The following is a 19,445-nucleotide window of genomic DNA, read 5'->3' as shown; positions in this document are numbered from 1 at the left end:
CGGGAGTGGTTCCGGGTCTCAAAGGCGGTGGCACCGTGGATCGGGGAGCGGCGGCGATATGGTGGGGAGGGGTCGGTGGCGGGGAATGGGGATGGCGTGCGGAGCCCGCGGCGGGCTCTGACCACCTCTTCCCCCGCAGCGGTTCCGTTTCTGCGGGGACTTGGACTGCCCTGACTGGGTGCTGGCCGAGATCAGCACCCTGGCCAAAATAGTTGAGTGCCCGTGTCCCCTCCCGCGTCCCCCTGCCCGCCCCCCGCCCGCTCCAGGCCCGCTGCTCACCCTTCTTCTCCCCCGCAGTCCTCGGTGAAGCTGAAGCTGATCTGCGCCCAGGTGCTACGGGACCTGCTGGGGGAGGCCATCGAGGTAAGTGAGGAGCTACCRCAGTGGAGACCAAGTGTTTCAATCCTACAATGGCATAATCAGCGATGTTAATTAATCTCGTGTCCTTCGTGCAAGCCTTCAGCTTTAAGAATGCTACCAGCCACTACTAGTAGTAATAATATGCATAGTAARTGTTGCTAGTATTAAGGTAATAGTTATTAGTGTTAGCACCGGTAGTGAGCATRTTATTTGGTGTTTACCACAACACTCTGCTCTCCCACAGTATGACAAGATCCTGAAGCTGACCTCAGATGCAAAGTTAGGTGAGCACTGCTGTCCTTGCCAGGATCTCCCGATGGAGCCATGCTCTAGGGATGGGCAGACATCCATCTGGGGATCCCCCTCCCAAGGTGACAGAGCTCACCCTCCATCTCCTCTGCAGAGTCAGGGGATGTGAAGGCGACCATCGCTGTCCTCAGCTTCATCCTCTCCAGTGCAGCCAAGCACAATGTAGACAGTGAGTCTCTGTCAAGTGAGCTGCAGCAGCTGGGGCTGCCCAAAGGTAGGGGAAACCCTCGGGGTGGCACTGTGAGCCAGACCTGGTGGGGATGTGCCTGACAGTTCCCAGCCTTGCCTTCTTCACACCCAGATGCAGGGCGTGAAGGCAGTGCAGGGCAGGCTGGCTGATGGTGTCCTCCATCACCTCCCTCCTGTGCCACCAATCCCTGGGGGCTCCTCAGGTGCTTTGGGGGTTATGCCAGCTGCAGGTCTGCTGTGAGCAGAGGGCTTCTTCTTTTGTCACGAGCAGAGCATGCCAGCGGGTTGTGCCGTTCCTACGAGGACAAGCAGAGCTCCCTCCAGGACAGGCTCAGGGCCTGCAGCCTGCGATGTGAGTGGCGTGTTGGGTCTTAATAAGATTTTGGGGGTCAGTGTCAGTCACCCTGCCGGAGTACCCGGGGTGGTGACATTGTCGTGCTCCCCACCCCAGTGAGCCAGCTGGGCTCTGTGTGCTGGCGTGTGGATTACACCCTCAGCTCCAGCGAGCTGCAGGAGGTCAACGAGCCCCTGGTGCACCTGACCTTCAACGTGCGGGACAGAGAGTGTGAGAAGATGACAGCTGTCCCCGTGACTCTTTCGGCCAACAAGTTTCGGGTGCTGCTGGCAGGTGAGGCTCCAGGAGGGGTGGCAGCCGGGACTTCCTTGGGGGATTCTGCAGGCTAAGATGCTGGGAAGGTGATGCTGGGAGGGATGCTGCAGTCCCAGCAGCTCCTCCACCTCTCCATCCTCTCTCTGCAGAGCTGAAGCAGGCYCAGACCCTGATGAACACTCTTCTCTGAGGAGCCGGAAAAGGRCCATGGCGGGAGRCACSGACACTGAGTTGGGKGSCCAGACTGGTGCTCCTGGCTGGGGAGGAGGACGTTTCCCTGCCCTCCCGGTTTCGCGAGGTCTTGGGGCAGCTCCAATAAAGTCGCGGTGACAAAGCTGAGCTGTGTGCTGCTGTGTCCCCGCTTTGTGCGGCGTCTCCCCTCGGCGGGCCCGCTTCGTCAGGACCACTTCCGGCATCACCGCGCAGCCAATGGGAGCGCGCACCGCCTCCCGCGCAGCCAATGGGAGCGCGCACCGCCCGCCGCGCAGCCAATGGGAGCGCGCACGGCCCGTCGCGCAGCCAATGGGAGCGCGCACCGCTCGCCGCGCAGCCAATGGGGGCGGGCCGTGCCTGCAGGCGGCAGCGGGTCCGGGCTGTGCGGGGCAGTCGCGGCCATGCCCGAGTGCCCGGAGCTGCACCTGGCCGGGCGCTTCATCAACGGCGTGTGCGGAGGGCTGCTGTTCACGGGCGGCGTGGAACGCTCGGCCGTGGGCCGCGGCCCGGAGGTGCCCTTCCGCAGCGAGGCCTACCGCATCTCGGCCCTAGCCCGGGGCAAGGAGCTGCGGCTGACGCTGAGCGCGCTGGACCCCGCTGCCGCCCCTCCGCAGGACCTCGTGTTCCGCTTCGGCATGTCGGGATCGTTCCGCCTGAGCCCCGCCGCCGAGCTGCCCCGCCATGCCCACCTTCGCTTCCTCACCCGTGAGAGCCCGCCCCGCGCCCTCTGCTTCGTGGACCCCCGGCGCTTCGGGTCCTGGCGCCTGGGGGACGCCTGGCAGCCGGAACGCGGGCCCTGCGTGGTCTCTGAGTACCAGGCCTTCAGGTGAGCGTCCTGAGGAATGCCCCTTGCTTGGTTTTGGCTGCTTTTCCTGCACGGACATGCCCAGGTGACTCTTCTTGGTGCCCCGTGCTCTCTTGCAGGGAGAATGTGCTGAAGAACCTGGATGACAGGGTTTTTGACAAGCCCATCTGTGAGGTTCTCTTAAACCAGAAGTATTTCAATGGAATTGGGAATTACCTGCGTGCTGAGATCTTGTACAGGTAAGGTGGGTTGAGCACCCACTGACCTGCCATGGAGGTTTAGTCTCTTAAGAATTTGCTGGAGCTGGACAGTTCCTTGGCTAAGCCAGCTGTGCCTCCTCACCYGATCGACACTGGAAGTGCCAGAACCGAGGGTTCAGGCTTGTGTGTAACTCTCTCAGGTTGAAGATCCCTCCCTTTGAAAAAGCTCGGACCGTGCTGGAGGCCCTGAAAGAGCAGGAGCAGGAGAGGAGGAAGAAGGTGGGGAATACCAGGTGCTTTCACAGGCTCAGAYAGCAGCACATTTCCAGGCAGTTGCTATAAGCAGGGATTTGGTTGCCCATGGCCCTGCATGATGAGCTCTGCCAGTCTTCTGCCCCAAGAAAGTCTACAAGTGCTTTTGGGGTGGRTGAAGAGCCAGAGGTGAGGGAAACAAACACCTTAAAATCTCCAAGGGGAAGGCTGCAATAAAGCCCAAGGCTGATCTTGTGGTCTCAGGGGAGAGGCTATTTTAAAGAAGACTGAAAAAACCTACAGGGCCTGCTGCTGGTGTTTGTGTGTCTTAGCCCTCTTTCATGTCTTTGTAGTTAAGCTGGAAGTCCACTGAGCTCAGGGCTGTCACGTGTGGAGGGAGTGGCAGCTCATCCTCTGGAGGGCAAGAGATGGGGAAGAAGATGGGAGGAGAGAACCCGAGGAGGCAGAGGTAGCTGGCAAGTGACTTCTCTCCCTTCTCTGTCTCTGCAGGATCCTTCCCTGACACTGAGCAAGAAGGTGAAGCTGATGCAGGAGAATCCGGATCTCCTGGAGTTGTGCCACAGTGTGCCCATGGAGGTCATCACGGCAGGTGAGGGACAGGACAGATAGCTGGGGGACGCTTCTGGTAGACAGGCCGGGACTCTGCATGCTCAGCATCAGGAGGTTTGGGAGGGCACCCTGACATGGGATTCATGACTTGTGCTCTGTCTTTTCCCTGTCTTCCCTCCCAGACAAGCAGCTCTTGGACCCCGAGGACTCGGATAACTATGCTGCCTTCAAGGACTGGCTGCGGTGTTACCTGGTGCCTGGCATGAGCTCCCTGCGTGACCGCAATGGCAGGACCATATGGTTCCAGGTAGGAGCCTGGGGCTGCTGTCCGGAGCTGGGGGGCCCCCAAAACTCCTCCAAGGGGACAGCAGTCTGTTTCCTGCTTTCTGGGACTTGTGTTACATTGTGGGGCTGGGGGACTTCCTCTTCATCAAACTGCTGGCCATGGAGGTGACAAGGACCTGCTAAGGGATGGTGGGCAGCCAGCTAAGGGATGGTGAGCAGTCTGGAGCAGATGGAGGGAATGGGGGGCTCGGGTGGTCTGGCTGCCCTCTTCTTCACTCCTGTGCCCTGTGTGTGGGCCCTGCAGGTACAGGGATTGACAGCAGAGTCCCCAAGGCACAGGGCAGGCAGAGCAAGCCCGACTCCCCTGGCTTCCCAGGGAAATGTGGCTGTTTCCCTACCACAGCGATGGCTGTAGGATGGAGAAGGGGCAGGGATTCTGTTGCTGCTGCCTGCAGAGTGACCACACCCCAGTCACTGCTCTGTCCCTTCCTTACAGGGAGAGCCTGGCCCCATGGCTCCCAAAGGTGAGTGTCCTCTCCCCTTCCTGTGGGACCCACTCTTGCTCCGGGAGGGATGGGGATTGGGAAACCCTGTTCTTACTGTGCAGCACAAGGGCACAGGCAGGGGCAGAGCCATTCTCTCTGGGTGCTGACAGGCCTGTGACAGTCATTGGCACCAAGGGACAGAACCCATTTGTCCCCAAGGCTTCCTACCAGTACCCAAACCTGCCTGGGTGCAGCTGTTGGATGGCTTTTCATCACCCAGGACAGCAACCCTGCCAGGTCACCGTGCTGTGGCTTGTCCCTTGGGGTGCAGGCAGTGCCTCATCCCCTCCTCACCCCATCTGACCTGGGCACATCCTCTCATGCAGGGCAGAGACCTCGCAAGACGCCCCGCAAGAAGAGCCCTCAGCTGAAGGCAGACCCCGAGGCGCTGGCCCCCAAGGTGAGCAGCTTTGTGGCTGTGTCTGGATATCCTGTTCCCCCATGCCTTGCTCAGGCTGCTCCTGGATTCATGGTGGTGATCCTATATGGAGTTTCTCATCTTGGTGCTCCAAAGACACTTCTGCTGCTAAGCTCTGGCTCTGATGCCCACCCAGGTCACCTCACGTCCCGTGAAACGGCGCCACAGGGCTGCAGCGAACCCCCCAAAGTCAGAGGAGGGGGAGGAAAAGAAGGAAGAGGAAGCTGACGGGCCAAGGAAGGGACGTGCTCGTGGGAGGAGGAAAGCAGCTGCTGCTCCAGCCTTGCCTGAGCCTGAGGTGCCACCAGGCRTCAGAAGAAGCCGCCGGACATCTGCCCGCAGGGGCCAAGGTGAGGCTGGCAGCCCCTGTGGCTTTGRTGCACAGGTGAGGGCTGTGGGAGAGCTCCCTTGTGGCAAGGGGGCTGAGGGGTGCCAAAAGGCAGGACAGGAGMCCATGGGGCACAGCCAGATACCCCTTTGCCTTCTGACTCCTCATTTCCCTCTCCCTTCTCCAGGCACAGCCCCTGCCCTGTGAGTGTCACGCTCTGCCACCTCGTGAGGGGCATTTAAGGGGCCAAGAGGAGCTCAGGGGGAGCCTGGTCACAGCCCCGGGTTTGTGCGAGGGCAAGTGGAGCTGCTCTGTGCCTGTGCTCACACTGCCACTGTTGCATCCTGCCAGTGTGGGAGAGAGAAGCTGAGCTTGGTGATGGGGCTTTTTACTGCAAAGTCCACAGGCATTTGAGGGGAAAAGGGGTCAGGGCCACACGTTGTGCTGGACTCTGACTCTTCCCTCTGCCTCTTTCTGGCTGCTGATCCAATCACTGTTTTTAGCTGACTAATAAAGTATTTTGTGTAGAAATCACCGTGCATGCCTTTTCGTGCTAAGGATAAACTCCTCTGTGCCCAGCCTCTTCCCCACAGGGGCTGGAGCAGGTTTCCCCTCCACCTCATGCCCCCAAAAAAAGAGAGAAGCTCTGCCTCCCCAGTCCCAGGAGTGAGATCATGCTTAGGTGGACACTAAAAAAGCAACTACARCAAAGCCCCGGGGAGGAGGCAGGTCAATGCAGTTACCTAGAAATAAGAAAACATGCTGGAGCTTGTTTTTATGTAATTCTCTTGATTTTTTGTGTTTCCTCTTCTGCAAGGGCAGAGCAWGGGGCAGGGAGAGGGAGAAGGGAAGGAGTGGAGTGTGTTTTTACACTCACTGCTAGAAGATGAAGGCTGAGACACAGGAGTCGCTGTGGAAGCTGCTGCTCCCCAGAGCCCTGGGGCTGAAGCAGAGCCCATCCAGTGCCACCAGCCTGTCWGCACCTTTATCCAAACTTTAGTGAGCTCAGAACTCACTCAAGATCTGGATGGGCAGTGAGCAGCTGTCACCCTTCCCTGAGGAGTGGGGTCTGACATTTGGGTGAAGAACATGGGGACACTGCCCTTCCCTGAAACTGCTGCCTTGCACAACTCTTGGGGTCGGGGACATCTCAGTCTGCGATTTAAGCTGACAGCGTTGGTCCAGGTTGCTTCAGCAGCAGCAGGGGTGATGTTTGGTGTCAGCGGCTCAGGACCAGGAGGACGGAGAGCACMCGGAAAGGTGTGAAGGAAAGCCTCAGGCCCTGCTGCTCCAGCGGCAGGTGGCCCTGTGCAACTGGACGCTCCAGGAGGTCACAGCTGGGGAGAAAACATGAGGCTGAAGGGACTCATCTCCATCCCCACACCCCCAGCCCTCTGGCGTGGACTTACAGCATCGCCTCCTTGACAGGGAGAGAGGTCTGGAGCCAGGCGGTGACTGTGCTGCCATGGGCYTCGTAGAGCCGAACCACCACAGCCTCAGCTCTGTCCTCAGCCTTTGGGGGACAGTCCAGGAAGAGTTCATGCAAATGAGACAGGCACAGCCTCTCTAACAGCAGTTGTGCTCAGCTGAGCCTGACCACCACTTGGTGCGGGTGAAAAAGCAAGCCTTGCTCAACAACAGCACCGGAACCCCTCTGCCCTCCCCTCCTCTGCCCCAGCACCTGCCTGCTTGACAGTCTCCAGCACGATGGCAGGTGAGCTGACAGAAAAGGCACTCCAGGCTGGGCACTGGGCACAGCTGGCTGCTGGGACCATGTGGAGTGGGAAATTTAAGTTGTAGGCTCGCTGAATCACACCGGCCTCCTGGAAGGAACCTGCAGCACAAGAACCGCTAGCCAGCTGCTGCCTGTGCACAGARACACGCTCACCYCATGCTCACTGGAGCTTCTCCCACWCTGYRTGTCMCCATGGGGSCCAGCTCTGCCTGTCACTCACCCTGGTGAGGCATCACRGCGTAGGTGAACTGATGGTGCCCGATGTCTGCTGTGGAATCGGGRGACTTGGGGGCTCTCAGCCTAAGGCAACATGAGGTGAGTGAGACCGGTGTCTTGGCAGCACCCACTGTCACACAGWGCAGAGTCAGAGCACTCTTGTGACAAGACCACTGCTTCCCTTGCTACCTCAAGGCTGGGCCCTGAGGTGAAAGCAAACACACAACAGCAAACAGACACAGGACAGTCCCAGAATTCTAAAAAACGGGTGTCTTCCTGTGAAAATTGTGACTGATGGAGTCAAACTGAAATTCACAGTTGCTTTTAGCTTTGTATGCATCTGTAACATTAACTCCTGTTCCTTTCCTCCCCTTAAGCGTCCCTTCCTGGGGTATGTTTTGGTTAGCAACAGAAAAGCTACCGGGTACAAATATGAATCTGATCTCTCCTGAATTATCTATGAGTACAGGTTACAGGAATTAGTTCTAATTGATTAAGATAATTTAAGTTGGCCAAATTCTCGGCACAGCACCACCCACCAGATTATTTCCTTGTTAACTAAAGTCTTTTAGGACCAGGTGGCTTAGACTTTCAAGAGACACCTCAGAGTAGCCACAGCAGCTCTCCCGTCACCCACCCCTAACTCACAGGGAGAGGCTGAGGATGTTCCTGTGGGCCGATGCCCCRTATTTGCAGTCGTTCAGCAGAGCTACCCCAAAGCCATGCTCGGAGAGATCCAGCCACTTGTGAGCCCACACCTACAGCAGATACCAAGGGATGTGTTCAGCACACAGAGCTACTGCCTGGAGTGGGAGCAGCTTGGCCTGGGAGCAGAGCACTCCCCTCTCACCTCGAACCGAGCCCAGTCCCAGGACRTGTTCCAGTGCGTTGGCCGCTGCAGGTGTCCGAACTGGATCTCGTAGGTGGCGTTGGTGCTCCGGACCTGCACAGGGAACTCCACCTTCAGGAACTTGTGAGCCTCCTTCCACTCCACCTAAATGTGGGAGCAGAAGCACGTCACCACARGGGATTGATGGGCACAGACTGCACYTCTCCTGTCCTGGTGTGCAGCRGCCAGTCCATGGCAGCCACAACARAAACACAGCAGAGCCTCAACATGGATGAATTGTGGGTCCCTCTTCCACCCTTGTCCCTTGGGCTGCTGTCTGCAGAGGAGGASAGGCAGCAGGGGACTCCAGGGAAGAAAACAGGGAGGGAGGATATAATTCAGGCACAAGGTTCAGCTCCCCAGTTCCCAGCTGAGTAGAAATGTYGGTATCACACAGCAGCCACGGGCCAAACCTGTGTCTGGAAGCGCAGGTACGGGCACATGGCATCCAGGATGATCTCCTGGGTTAAGGTGCTGCTTTTCCCAACCTGCAGGGAGAACCTCACACTTCCCCGCAGGCCCCCAGCCTGGGTGACTTCCAGAGGCTTCAGCAGCGTTGTCACTGGCTTCCTAGAGAAAGGAATGAAGGCAGAGATAATCTCCAGATTTCCAAATCCCAATCCAGCCACCCATGCAGCAGGCACTCATTGCTCTGGAGTGAATGCCCTTTGACAGCTAGGACTGACAGGGAGGTAAGAATTTCAGGGCAAAGCCAAAATCCAAGTGCTGCATGCACTGCTCCTCTACCTGGTTTGCAAGTGATAATCCATCACATCCCAGGCATCCCAGTAGAGGGGAACATCATCAAAGAGTGCAAACTGGTTGGCATAGCAGYCATCTGGGACTGACTCTCTGAAAGAAAGTGGAACAGAGGAACAGTAGCATCAGAAGGACTRGCAGTAGAGAAAGATGTACAGTGAGAAGCCCTGGGAGAGGTTGGAGGAGCCCAGGGCCAGGAACTGGGTGACACAGACCTCCTGGAGTCCAGCAGYTGGAGCGAGGTCAGGTGCCCCATCGTGTCCAGGCAGACAGCAATTACCCCATTCTCCATGGTAACAGAGCCATCCTCCTGGGGAAAAGGCCAGAAACAGGGGTCAAACCTGTGGGAGCTGACTGCTTCAGTTGCAAAATTAGTATGTGGATTTGCTGAATGCTGGGTTCCTTGGATTTCTCCCTGAAACAACCTTTGACACAGGCAACACAGATCTGAAGAAAACACCTTGTGCTTACCTGTTTCCTCACTGTCACAGGGTGAGGAGGCACCAGTGGCTCCTGCACTAGAGCATAGCCCATGCTGGGGACTGTCACCAGAGCTGGAAAGCAAAGAGGTTCTGTTCCAACATTYCCCCCAGGCTGAACCCTAAGTCATAGTACTGTGCTGCCCTGCTGCTCTCATGTCAAATCTGCCCCCTCCTCTCCATACCCTCCTCTTCATCCATACTTCAGGGGACTTAATCCCCTTTCGAGTTGTCCAAAGAACAATTTGAACAGCCAATAAAACCCTCCCCRGGGCAGGGAGAAGCAGAGTATTTCCCTGTTAGCTATCCCTGCCCCCATAAGGAATTCTGATACAAGAGTTACCCCCAGGTCAGACATACCCAAAGTCTCTGCTCCATCTGGCCCAGGCCTGGAGATCACCTCGGTGCGTTCCCAAGGCAGAGTGTTCAACACGAGGGTGCTCTGGGTGTTCTGTGCCTTGGGCTGCAGCAGGTCCCTGCACAGGGATTGCACAGCTTCCTCCTGCAGYTGAGCACCATCCCTGTGGATCTCTGGGCAACAAAAGGGCCTGAGTTGGATGTGAGAGAGCTTCTGGCACTCCCCATGCAATGTACACACACTTTATCTCCTTCCAAGCTACAATTGCTAATTATCATTAATTATTATTATCTATTAGTAAGTAATTCGAGTGTATAATTATTCTGAACTTTGTTATTACAAGATTACAATGAGCTGTGCCAGCTCAGCTGGGAAATTCTGGTTAACGAGGCTCCTGCAAGCCCCCATTTGCAGGCAGAAGCAAACGTTGGTGGGAGTCTATCCCAGCATGCCAGCAGCAAGCAGAAAAGCCAATAAATGGGGATGGTTCTCACTCCCGTGGCTCCCCTGCTGATTTTAAACCACTTTAGACTATTTAGGGTTGGAACCTCTGCAGCCCCACCAGGCAGGACCCAGTGTGTTTCCAGAGGTGAGTGTCCTCCTAGCCCAACTCCCTGCTCACCTTTGTAGTAYCGCAGGGCATCCTCAACCACGAGCTGGATACAGCTGCCTGGCAGGACATCATGGAACTGGTTGAGCAGCAATAACCTAAAACAGGGAGCAGAAATCAGGGAAGGAAGTGGTGGAGAGCATCAGATTTGTGCTGGCTTAGAACAAACTCTTCTCTCAAACAAGAGCCCTGTTTGCAAGACAGACAAACTTAATGACTGTTCCTTATTGTCCCCATTACCCAACACTTGAGAGAAAAGGATTTTTTCCACAGCATCCTTTAAATTCCTTTACGTTAAGGCTTGTCAACTGTCATCTTCGTAAACCACAACCGTGGGCAGTAAGAGCTGTTTGTTTTTATCCCTCAGGGCTACCAGATACATTGTTGCACAAGTTTAAACAAGTTAAAACCGGGGAGGAAAAAGCTTAGGGCGGAAATGAAACTTCCGAACAGCAGAGCAGGGAGGGTTTGGAATTATCTGTGGACAGGAGAATCAAGCAAAGCAGAAAATTCTTTCCAGGTGGACTCCTGATCACTTTAAGGTAGGGGTTGTGTAAATACATACTGAACCCTCCCCTAGTACCTCCTGGGGGAGGTGCTCCTACACTCCCTCACCTCCAGAGCCGCTGGAGCTGGCTGGCAGGGTACTGGAACACAGGGTCCTGAGCCACAGCCAGGGTGCTGAGCACTTCCACGTCATGGAGAATCCGCTCACACTCCCGGTTCCCCTTCTTTATCTGGTGCCAGTCAAGGACAGGAGGAAGATGCTCAGGAAATGGGTAGCTGGGAGTGGATCTCTCACACCAGCAGCAGAATCCCAGCTCCAGGGMAGGAGGGTCATTTGCTTGCAGGTGTCATGAGTTTGCACAGCCCCTTGCCTGGGGACRGGACCCTCACCTGGGCCTGGGTGGTGTAGGTGCCATTGTGCAGCTCRAGGAAGAGCTCTCCCACCCAGGTGCACAGCTGGGATGACTCCTTCTCCAAGACAGAAAAGAGCTGGTCAGGAGTGGAAGCCTGCACCCTGTGGGACAGACACASAGACAGTGATGAGCTGGGGAGAAGCCTGTGACATGGCTAATGGTGCATCTGGAAAAGTGACAGGCCTCAAACTGCAACACAACCACACACGGTATTCCCCTCACCCCTCTCTTACCCCTCTTCTTCTCCCCTGTGACCCCTGTCACTCTCCTGTGGACATTCCCCAGGCAGGGGCTGACTGCCAGGTACAGTTGCTGTGCTGACCATTCAGCCCATGGCTCTATGAGGTGCCACAAGCATGTCCATGGGTGCTCTGTGGATCTGTTCTTACAGCTCTTGATGATGGAGAGACRCCATCCCCATGAAAATCCTTCCCAGCCCTCTGCTTGCCCATCTCCCTGCCCTTCTCACTTTCTTTTGACACTGCTGAAGGCCAGGCCTGGCTCAAAGCCCCTGCCAGGAGAAAGGAGGGGAACTCTGCTCTCACCTTGGCAGCCCATCTGTGTCACTCATTCTCTTCATCCTATCCAGCATATTCTGCGTGGGTCCCCCTCCTCCATCTCCAAAACCGAAGAGGAACGCGCTGTGGTTCACCCGGCCTTTGTCCTTGTTGTTCTTCACTGTTTTCAGCATCTGGAGAAATTTTGGGCAGCTGCAGTACCCTGGCACCCAGCCCCAGCTCCCACAGCTCCATACAAGAAAACCAAGTCAGTCTTTAGGGTCCAAAGCCCAGTCTTGCACCTCTTCCCCAGCCCAAAGTGCCTAAATCAGGCACGGGCACATCTTGGAGTCAAGGCACCCCAACAGCCTTTGTCCAACAATGCTGCCAGATATCCTGGGCCCTTCCCAGGCAGTGCCCTCTCCCAGGAGCCTCAGATATGACCTCAAGGAGCTGGTACTGCCCTCCATGTGCAGGTCTGGCAACCTCACTCACCTCCTCCACCCGTCCGTGCATCCCGTAGGAATCACCAGGAGGGAAATGGGTCAGGACTTGGGAACCGTCAATGCCTTCCCAGAAAAAGGTGTGATGCTGGAGGGGAGAGAAAGCAAAATGTGGTGTGCAAGGGACAGGCATTTCAGAGCCTCTTCAGGATTCAAGCTGGGCCTTCACTTCCTCTCCAGGGATGTTCAGGATGCCTTAATGGATCAGTTCAAGGAGAGGACAAGGACAAGGAATGCCACAAGGACAGGGGCTGGATTTGCAGTTTCTTGGATATGCAAGTTACAGCTTCCCGTCTGGAAGCAGAAGGAATATCTAGGTGAGGGGCCCAGCTGGGCCCCTGTCCTTCCTCTCCCCAGAAGCTGGGCCCCTGTCCTTCCTCTCCCCTGAAGCCTCACAGGACATCTCTACCATCAAAATCTGGTGGCTTCAGGAAGCAGAGCCTGTATTGGCTGAACGGAAGGACTGTGGAACCAACAGAAGACTCCAGCCACCCACATGCCCATCCCCTGGGAAGAAGGTAAGCCCAGCTCACCGGGAAGGAGTTCACCAGGTTCCAGCTGAGCTTCTGCGTGAGGAAGCGCCGGATCCCACAGCCACGCATCAGCTGGGGCAGCTGGGCTGAGTATCCAAAYGTGTCTGGCAGCCAGAACTGYGAGCRCAGGTGACAGGAGCAGAGGGAGGGRGACACACAGGAGTCAGGCYAATGTCACACAGAGCAAAGGTGGAAGGAGATGGTGGGCAAGGAAGGTGTGATGGAAAAGAATAAGTACCTCCGAGCAGATCCGGCCAAACTGCTCCTGGAAGAACCGCTGTCCCTGGAGGAACTGCCGCACCATGGACTCCCCACTGGGCAGGTTTCCRTCCTGGGGGGAAGGCACAAGGAGTCAGTGAGGAAAGCCAGGGAAGGAGAAATMTTGTAAGACTCCTATTCCCACCCAGGTGACCTGGCAGCTTGTAGGGAGAACCTGAACAGGGCTCAGCAGAGGGAAAAAGGAGGAGCACACTAGGGAGTCCATAGCTCCTTTCTCARGCCCAGTTCCAGAGGATGGCACAAGAAAGGTGTGGCAAGCCAGGCTCCTCACACAACTCACCATTTCCACCCAGGTGCCTCCAACAGGAATGAACTGTCCCTTGGCCACGAAGTCCTGAATCCGTGAGTAGAGCCCAGGATACCAGCTCCGCACCCACTCGAACTGCTGCGCCTGCMAGAGCATAGGGATCAGCCCCAGCTCCCCCCACACCCCATCCCTCCTCTCTGCAACATTTCTGGTCATTCCCCCATCTCTTTTCACCACAAGCAGAGGAGAGGTGTCCAGAGTGARATCACCCACCTGGGAACAGGCGAAGGTGAGCTCTGGATTGTGCTCCATCAGATGTACCACGGTGACCCAGCTTCGAGCRCACTTACGGATGGTCTCCTCGTATGGCCACAGCCAGGCTGCGGGGACAGGCATGGCCCCACCATGGTTATTAGCTAACACAAGCTCCTCATGGAGCTGGAACCCCTCTGAACCCCCTCCTGGGATGGGAAATCAAAGGGTGCAGCCCAACAGGTGGAAGACAGCAGGCTGTAATTCATCCCTCATGCCCAGCCTCATCAGTGCTCCAAAGGGCACAGCCAGCCAGACCCGTGTTCCCACATTGCCTCAGTGACAAACCAGCTGTATGGCAGCACAGAGATTCCATTCTGTCCTCTCAAGGCATGGCACCCTGTGCCTGGAGCCCAAGGGCAGCCTGCTSTCCCTTTGGGCAGCACACCCTGGCCTCCAGGTGAGAGGAGAGGGAGCACTGTGCTGCTCTCACCAGAGTCAATGTGGCAGTGCCCCACGGCATGGATGGTGTGCTGGCTCTCGCCGTTCCTCTGGCTGAAGATGGCTGCAGCCAGGTCACGTGCAGCGGGGAAGGTGGAGGGGTCCGTAACGTCACACACATTGACCATCTGGTTGGCAGTGTACAGGGCCTGGAAACTCCTCTGGTTCTCCTCCCCGAGGAGCTGGGGTTGGGAGGGATAAAAGTTTGACTGTGGCCACTGTATCAGATCAGATGTCACCTGCATTGGGGAATCTGCTGCCTCCTTTCAACATGTGTCTCAGCCAGTGGTGACAGGTTAACACCATGTCTGCTTCACAAAAACAACCTYATGCCTTTTTTCACACACCTTCCAAATCCAGGTTCCACATATGCCCATCCCATGGGACCCTGGTTAAAACATCCTGCTTTGRAGCAGAAAGTGGATGACGAAATACCTGTGGCTTGTCTATTAAATTTTTTTTTAGTCTAGAATATCMTGYGTTGGAAGGGACCCACCAGAATCATCAAGTCCAGACAGTGTAAACTGTGTTAAAGCAGAAGCAGCAAACATTTCCTCCTCCAAGGTCATGGAACAGCAGGAAGAGATACAATGAAGCTGAGGAAAGGGTGGGAGAAGGGAAGAGGAGCTCCCAGACCTTAGCCATGTCCAGCAGTATTTCCAGATCCACCAGCAGCTCATAGACATCTCTGTTGAAGATGACCAGCTCAGCCTTGCTCAGGGTGACCTTCCTGTCTGGRTCCGGAGGGGCGATCATGCTGCCCTTGCCAGCTCCAAAGAGCCCATTGCAGGCCAGCTCCACGTACAGTGTCAGGCTGTGAGGATCAAGAGGAAACCTTCAGGGAGCAGATCACAAGCACCAGGACATAGACCAAGGATATGTGTGTCCTTGGCCTCTTGGCTTCCAACAACACCAAGGTGGTGGGGGGCTCTGTCTCAGCTGACCACCCACCTGTGGGGCTCTGAYTCTTTCAGGCTTCTTGTCAGGATGTAGCTGGTTTTCTCACCTTCCTTAGTCAATCCCTGTACAGGAAGATGGAACATTCAGCACGTGTCATCAGAGGACTGCGACAGCAAGCTTGATGGGCAAAACATAATACCCCAAAGTCCAGCTGGACAGAGGGGCTGGTCCCACATGCTGTGGGATAATTGTTGGCACAAGAACAGGAACAGAAACTGCTGCCTCAGCAGCACCATGAACCCTGCACACACCACCACAGAACATGGCAGAGGTGCCAAAGATCACTCTGTACACAGCAGGGCACCTGGCACACCCATGATCCACGTCTCCRTACCTGCACAGGCTGGGCATCTCGCCACACCATGCCCTCCCCGTCRCTCTCCCAGACAAAGTGCACTTCCTGCCCTTTCCATGCCGAGGGGATGCTCAGCTCCACCTTAAACCAGCACGTCTCCCATCTRGAAGAGAGCAAGCAGCAACCTCAGTCCACTGTGTGACCTTCTCCTGAGGGAAAGCACATTTCCTCACAGCCTCAGTGGAAAAAGCAGAGTGGGGACAGCCCATGAGTTTGATGGGATTCACACACGAGGATGCTGCCTGTCCATACACACACCTGATTTAACCTGTGCCCTTCTGGAACCCCAGAAAAAGAGTCAGTGGCATCTTGTCTGGCCACGGCTGGGACAAGAATCTTATCCCAAACTTGACAAACAAACACATCTCCTCTCCAAAAGCATCAGGGACAGAACCATGGTCACAAGGAGCTCTCAGCAAAAAGGAGCAAGGAASTTGTCTGTTCCCACATGAAATCTCCCTAGGGGCTTCTGCACAGRCACCTYCAAGCATTCATCAGGGAARAAGAGCATCATCTCATTTCTTCAGCAGCAAGAGTTTGTGAGGTGTCACACACGCAAATAACACTGAGAGATGAACTCCATCCCCACCACGGGCACAGCACCACCGAAACCCGGTACTCACGTGGGCCCGAAGGACTCTCCCACTTGAGCCGGCCTGAATTCCTGCACAACAGCCTCCTCGTACGGGATGCGCTGCGGAGTTTGGAAGTAGGAGAGCGATGCTGCCGGACAGCGATCCCCAAAAAGCCTGTGGTCAGAGACAGCCAGGACGCATTAATAGTATCAGTCCTGCATGGACTAGCTCAGGGGTGGGACAGGGAGCTTGCATAGCATGGCTGAATGGCACTGCCATCACCGAACACCCCCAATAATATCAACAGATCACTGAGTAATAAAGCGCCCTGTTGAAGGGGCTGGTGGCMGGGGGCAGGGCTGAGGGGCTGTGCTGCGATGCCCCAAGGCAGCGCTCCAGGCCGATCAAGGTGTTTGTGTATGTGTGTATGTGTGTGTATTTGTCCCCTCAGCGTGTGTCCATTGAGCCCCCCAGGCTCCGCACCCACGGCGGGCAGCGCCCCGCGGCAGCGTCCCCACCCTGAGGGGACACAACGGAGCTTGTCCCGGCCGAAGCCAGGGAGTCCCCTCCCAGCCGCCCACCTGCCCCGCAGGTTGCAGTCGGTGAAGTAGGTGTCGGAGATGAACTTCTCCACTCGCTCCAGAGCCGTCCGCCGGTGCTTGATCGCGGCCATGGCCGTGGCACTGCCGTCTCCCCGCCCGGCCCCGCCAGGCGCAGGCGCGGCCCCGGCCCCAGAGCCCGCCCAGAGCCTCAGAGCCCGCCCAGAGCCCCAGAGCCCGCCCAGAGCCCCAGAGCCCGCCCAGAGCCTCAGAGTCCGACCGGAGCCTCAGAGCCCGCCCAGAGCCCCAGAGCCCGCCCAGAGCCTCAGAGTCCGACCGCAGCCTCAGAGTCCGACCGGAGCCTCAGAGCCGCCCAGAGCCTCAGAGCCCGCCCAGAGCCTCAGAGTCCGACCGGAGCCCCAGAGCCTGAGAGCCCGCCCCGGCCCTCAGGGTCCGACCGGAGTCCAAGAGCTCCATAGTACGCCCGGCGCCTCAGAGCCTCAGAGCCCGCCCAGAGCCTCAGAGTCCGACCGGAGCCTCAGAGCCCGCCCAGAGCCTCAGAGTCCGACCGGAGCCTCAGAGCCCCACATCCCTCCCCGGCCATCAGAGTCCGACCGGAGTCCAAGAGCTCCATAGTCCGCGCGGCGCCTCAGAGCCTGAGAGTCCACCCGGCGCCCCAGAACCCGCCCGGAGCCTCAGAGCCCTCCCCGGACCCCCAGAGCCCGCCCGGCCCCCGCGAATCGGGGCGGTCCCCGAGATGCTCCGCGGGCCTTTCTGGGTATCGCCGTCCTTGCTCCCAGCTCTCCTGCTCCCGGCCTCCATGGCGCATCCCGTACGAGGAGGCTGTTGTGCAGGAATTCAGGCCGGCTCAAGTGGGAGAGTCCTTCGGGCCCATGTGAGTACCGGGTTTCGGTGGTGCTGGGCCCGTGGTGGGTTGGAGCTCGTGTCTCGGAGTTGCTCGTGTGGGTGAGATGTCACGAGCTSTCCCTGGTGAAGAAATGAGATGATGCTCTTCTTCCSTGATGAGTGCTTGGWGGTGCCTGCGCAGAAGCCCCTAGGGAGATTTCATGAGGGAACAGACAACTTTCTTGTTCCTTTCTGCTGAGAGCTCCTTGTGACCATAGTTGTCTCTCYGATGCTTTTGGAGGGGATGTGCTTGCTCTGTCAAGTTTGGGATAAGATTCTTTTCCTACCCTGAACACTCCCTATATGAGGAGAAGGCAGATCCCCCCTCATCACCATCCTTCAGCCTAAGCAACCTTGCACCGACCTCTCCTCCTCCAGGTCCCTGSTTTGCCTCCAAATCGTCCCAAAATGTCATGGTGTATCATGAGAGGGAAGGAAGAATCTGTACACGATGCTCAGCCCTGATGTTTTAATGGAAATACTGAGCTACAGTCAAGTTTACAACATGGGTATAGAAATCACATGGGTTGTGGGCCGAGGATCACGTTACAGAATACAAAAAGCAAGATCAAATAAAAATAAAATTAAAAAAAAAATAAGGAAACCTCTGCTATTGTACAGGCTGGGAGCAGAGCTGGGATGGCATACGGAGCACCAGAGGCTGAGGTCTCCCCAAGGTGTGTCCCAGGGACCTGCAGCAGCCCCCTTGGCTCAGTGCAGGCACAGGCTCCTGGGACAARACCCCTACCAAGCAGCAGGAGCTGCTACTTCCAAGCTGGTCAAAAGTTTAAATCATCTAAGATTTTCCCTTCCATATCACCTTGAGCATACCCCAGAATAAAAAAAAGGGGGGAAATAACAGGGGAGCATGCATGATTCCTTTAAAATGGAAGAGGACAAATGAGAGCCTCTTCCTTGCCTGGTTACAGCAAAGAAGAAATGAGACAGGTGATTTAATGCTGGCAAAGTGTGAAAATCCGCCGCTGGGCTGTTCCCTCTCTCCCTTTCTCCATAGGAGGCTCCCGTTCCAGACGTGCCTGCTGTGCATTGGCTGCCCATGAGCAGTGGCCCCACGGGGCTGTGTGCTTCCACCCCAGCTCCAGGTCCCGCTCCAGTCCCGCTCCTCGGCCTCTCTCCACGAAAGGGAAGGAGCTGCGGTGGCAGGAGAGAACCTGGGACTAGATGGTATTTAAGRGCCCTTCCAATCCAGGTCATTCTGTGATTCTGTGAACCTGCTGTCTCAAAATACCGTSAGTCCCTGGGAGAGAGGCTGAAGCCGCGGCAAGGCCCTGCTTGTGGCTCCCCATCCAGGGACGATGGAAGCTGTTCCAGGTGCATAGGACTGACAGCATGGGTTTTTGCAAGGAAAGCTGCCTCCTTTGAGGAGACACAGTGCAGTGGCTGTTGTGACTTAAAAAGTTCGTGCYGATTTCTTCATTTTAAAAATCAGAATCTTCCCTCGTGTTTTAAATATCTGCCAGCGTTAGATTTCTCTACTTAAAAAAATATATATCCCATATGTGGATTTGGGAGTGAAATGCACCAAGAACTCCCAACCCCTCGTCCTTCTCTTGCACACACACATGCAGAGCAGCTCTGTCAAATACTGGTTTGGTATTTCCCACGATGTTTTCTCCAACACAGAAAGGGAAAAATACATCAGCACCATCAGCCACAGCTAAGTTGCTCAGCAACACTTCCCAAAAGYGAAGATCATTGGAGCTGGAAGACAAGGTGGATAAAAATTACCCACCAGGAAGAAAAGTCAAAAATTAAAAAAAATTAAAATTATATACTATATATCTTTTACAGGCTGCTTATACTTCAGTTGTTTAAAACCCTCAAACACACACGCTGCCTCTGCTGTTTTCCTCTTGCCAGTCTTGTAAAATGGGTTGGATGCACCTCCCTCTTCCCTCCCCTTTCCCACCCCAAAACGTGCATGCTGCAACAGTGCCTTTCAGACCAGGAACAGGGCTGTGGGTGAGCGAGCGTCTTCCTCCAGTTAAGAACAAAGACATTATTTTTTTTATTTACAAAAAAAGGAGAAAAAAGTTTCCACACAAAAGCACTACAATGGTAACTCCCTTTGGTAAAAAGTGTAATAAATGTCTCCATCGGTCTGTCTGTCGGTACTAATTCTCAAGCCACCTGGTACTATGGTACACAAGAAGCTAGTACAGTTATGCTAGCACATCAAGCATAATTCCTTTAATTAAAAAAAAAAAAAAAAACAAAAACGAAACAA

General features: G+C 55.9%; 3 protein-coding genes across 5 annotated transcripts; 2 read left to right on the top strand and 1 right to left on the bottom strand.

The window, feature by feature from the left end:
- Positions 1–1,698, top strand: COMMD4 (COMM domain containing 4). Of its 2 annotated transcripts, none has more exons than XM_057368740.1 (8): positions 1–61; positions 140–211; positions 298–363; positions 605–644; positions 764–838; positions 1,130–1,210; positions 1,310–1,486; positions 1,618–1,698. In XM_057368740.1, the coding sequence occupies exons 1-8, from the start codon at positions 59–61 to the stop codon at positions 1,656–1,658; spliced, it is 555 nt and encodes a 184-aa protein (XP_057224723.1). In that variant the 5' UTR covers positions 1–58; the 3' UTR covers positions 1,659–1,698. The 2 variants fall into 2 exon arrangements, with proteins under 2 accessions (XP_057224723.1, XP_057224722.1); XM_057368739.1 differs by having other exon boundaries at positions 764–883.
- Positions 1,693–5,606, top strand: NEIL1 (nei like DNA glycosylase 1). Of its 2 annotated transcripts, XM_057368737.1 has the most exons (9): positions 1,990–2,507; positions 2,606–2,725; positions 2,887–2,965; positions 3,449–3,548; positions 3,691–3,815; positions 4,290–4,317; positions 4,665–4,738; positions 4,893–5,106; positions 5,272–5,606. In XM_057368737.1, the coding sequence occupies exons 1-9, from the start codon at positions 2,083–2,085 to the stop codon at positions 5,289–5,291; spliced, it is 1,185 nt and encodes a 394-aa protein (XP_057224720.1). In that variant the 5' UTR covers positions 1,990–2,082; the 3' UTR covers positions 5,292–5,606. The 2 variants fall into 2 exon arrangements, with proteins under 2 accessions (XP_057224721.1, XP_057224720.1); XM_057368738.1 differs by lacking the exons at positions 4,290–4,317; positions 5,272–5,606 and having other exon boundaries at positions 1,693–2,507; positions 4,893–4,943.
- Positions 5,607–5,854: 248 nt separating this feature from the next.
- Positions 5,855–16,470, bottom strand: MAN2C1 (mannosidase alpha class 2C member 1). The gene is made up of 26 exons (XM_057368736.1): positions 16,334–16,470; positions 15,801–15,926; positions 15,157–15,280; positions 14,814–14,884; positions 14,499–14,676; positions 13,855–14,044; positions 13,383–13,489; positions 13,143–13,253; positions 12,822–12,914; positions 12,584–12,700; positions 12,043–12,138; positions 11,596–11,741; positions 11,028–11,151; positions 10,746–10,867; positions 10,143–10,228; positions 9,523–9,693; positions 9,155–9,237; positions 8,899–8,993; positions 8,672–8,776; positions 8,338–8,494; positions 7,886–8,029; positions 7,684–7,793; positions 7,040–7,119; positions 6,770–6,918; positions 6,494–6,597; positions 5,855–6,421 (listed from the first exon to the last, which is right to left on the bottom strand). The coding sequence occupies exons 1-26, from the start codon at positions 16,423–16,425 to the stop codon at positions 6,304–6,306; spliced, it is 3,099 nt and encodes a 1,032-aa protein (XP_057224719.1). The 5' UTR covers positions 16,426–16,470; the 3' UTR covers positions 5,855–6,303.
- Between the last annotated feature and the right edge of the window lie 2,975 nt (positions 16,471–19,445).

This window comes from Malurus melanocephalus, unplaced genomic scaffold (assembly GCF_030028575.1).
Source record: "Malurus melanocephalus ecotype Western Australia unplaced genomic scaffold, MMel_1.1 scaffold_96, whole genome shotgun sequence".
Taxonomy (NCBI): Eukaryota; Metazoa; Chordata; class Aves; order Passeriformes; family Maluridae; genus Malurus; species Malurus melanocephalus.
The sequence above is the reverse complement of the archived record's forward strand: the minus strand, read 5'-3'. Positions and strand labels throughout refer to the sequence as shown.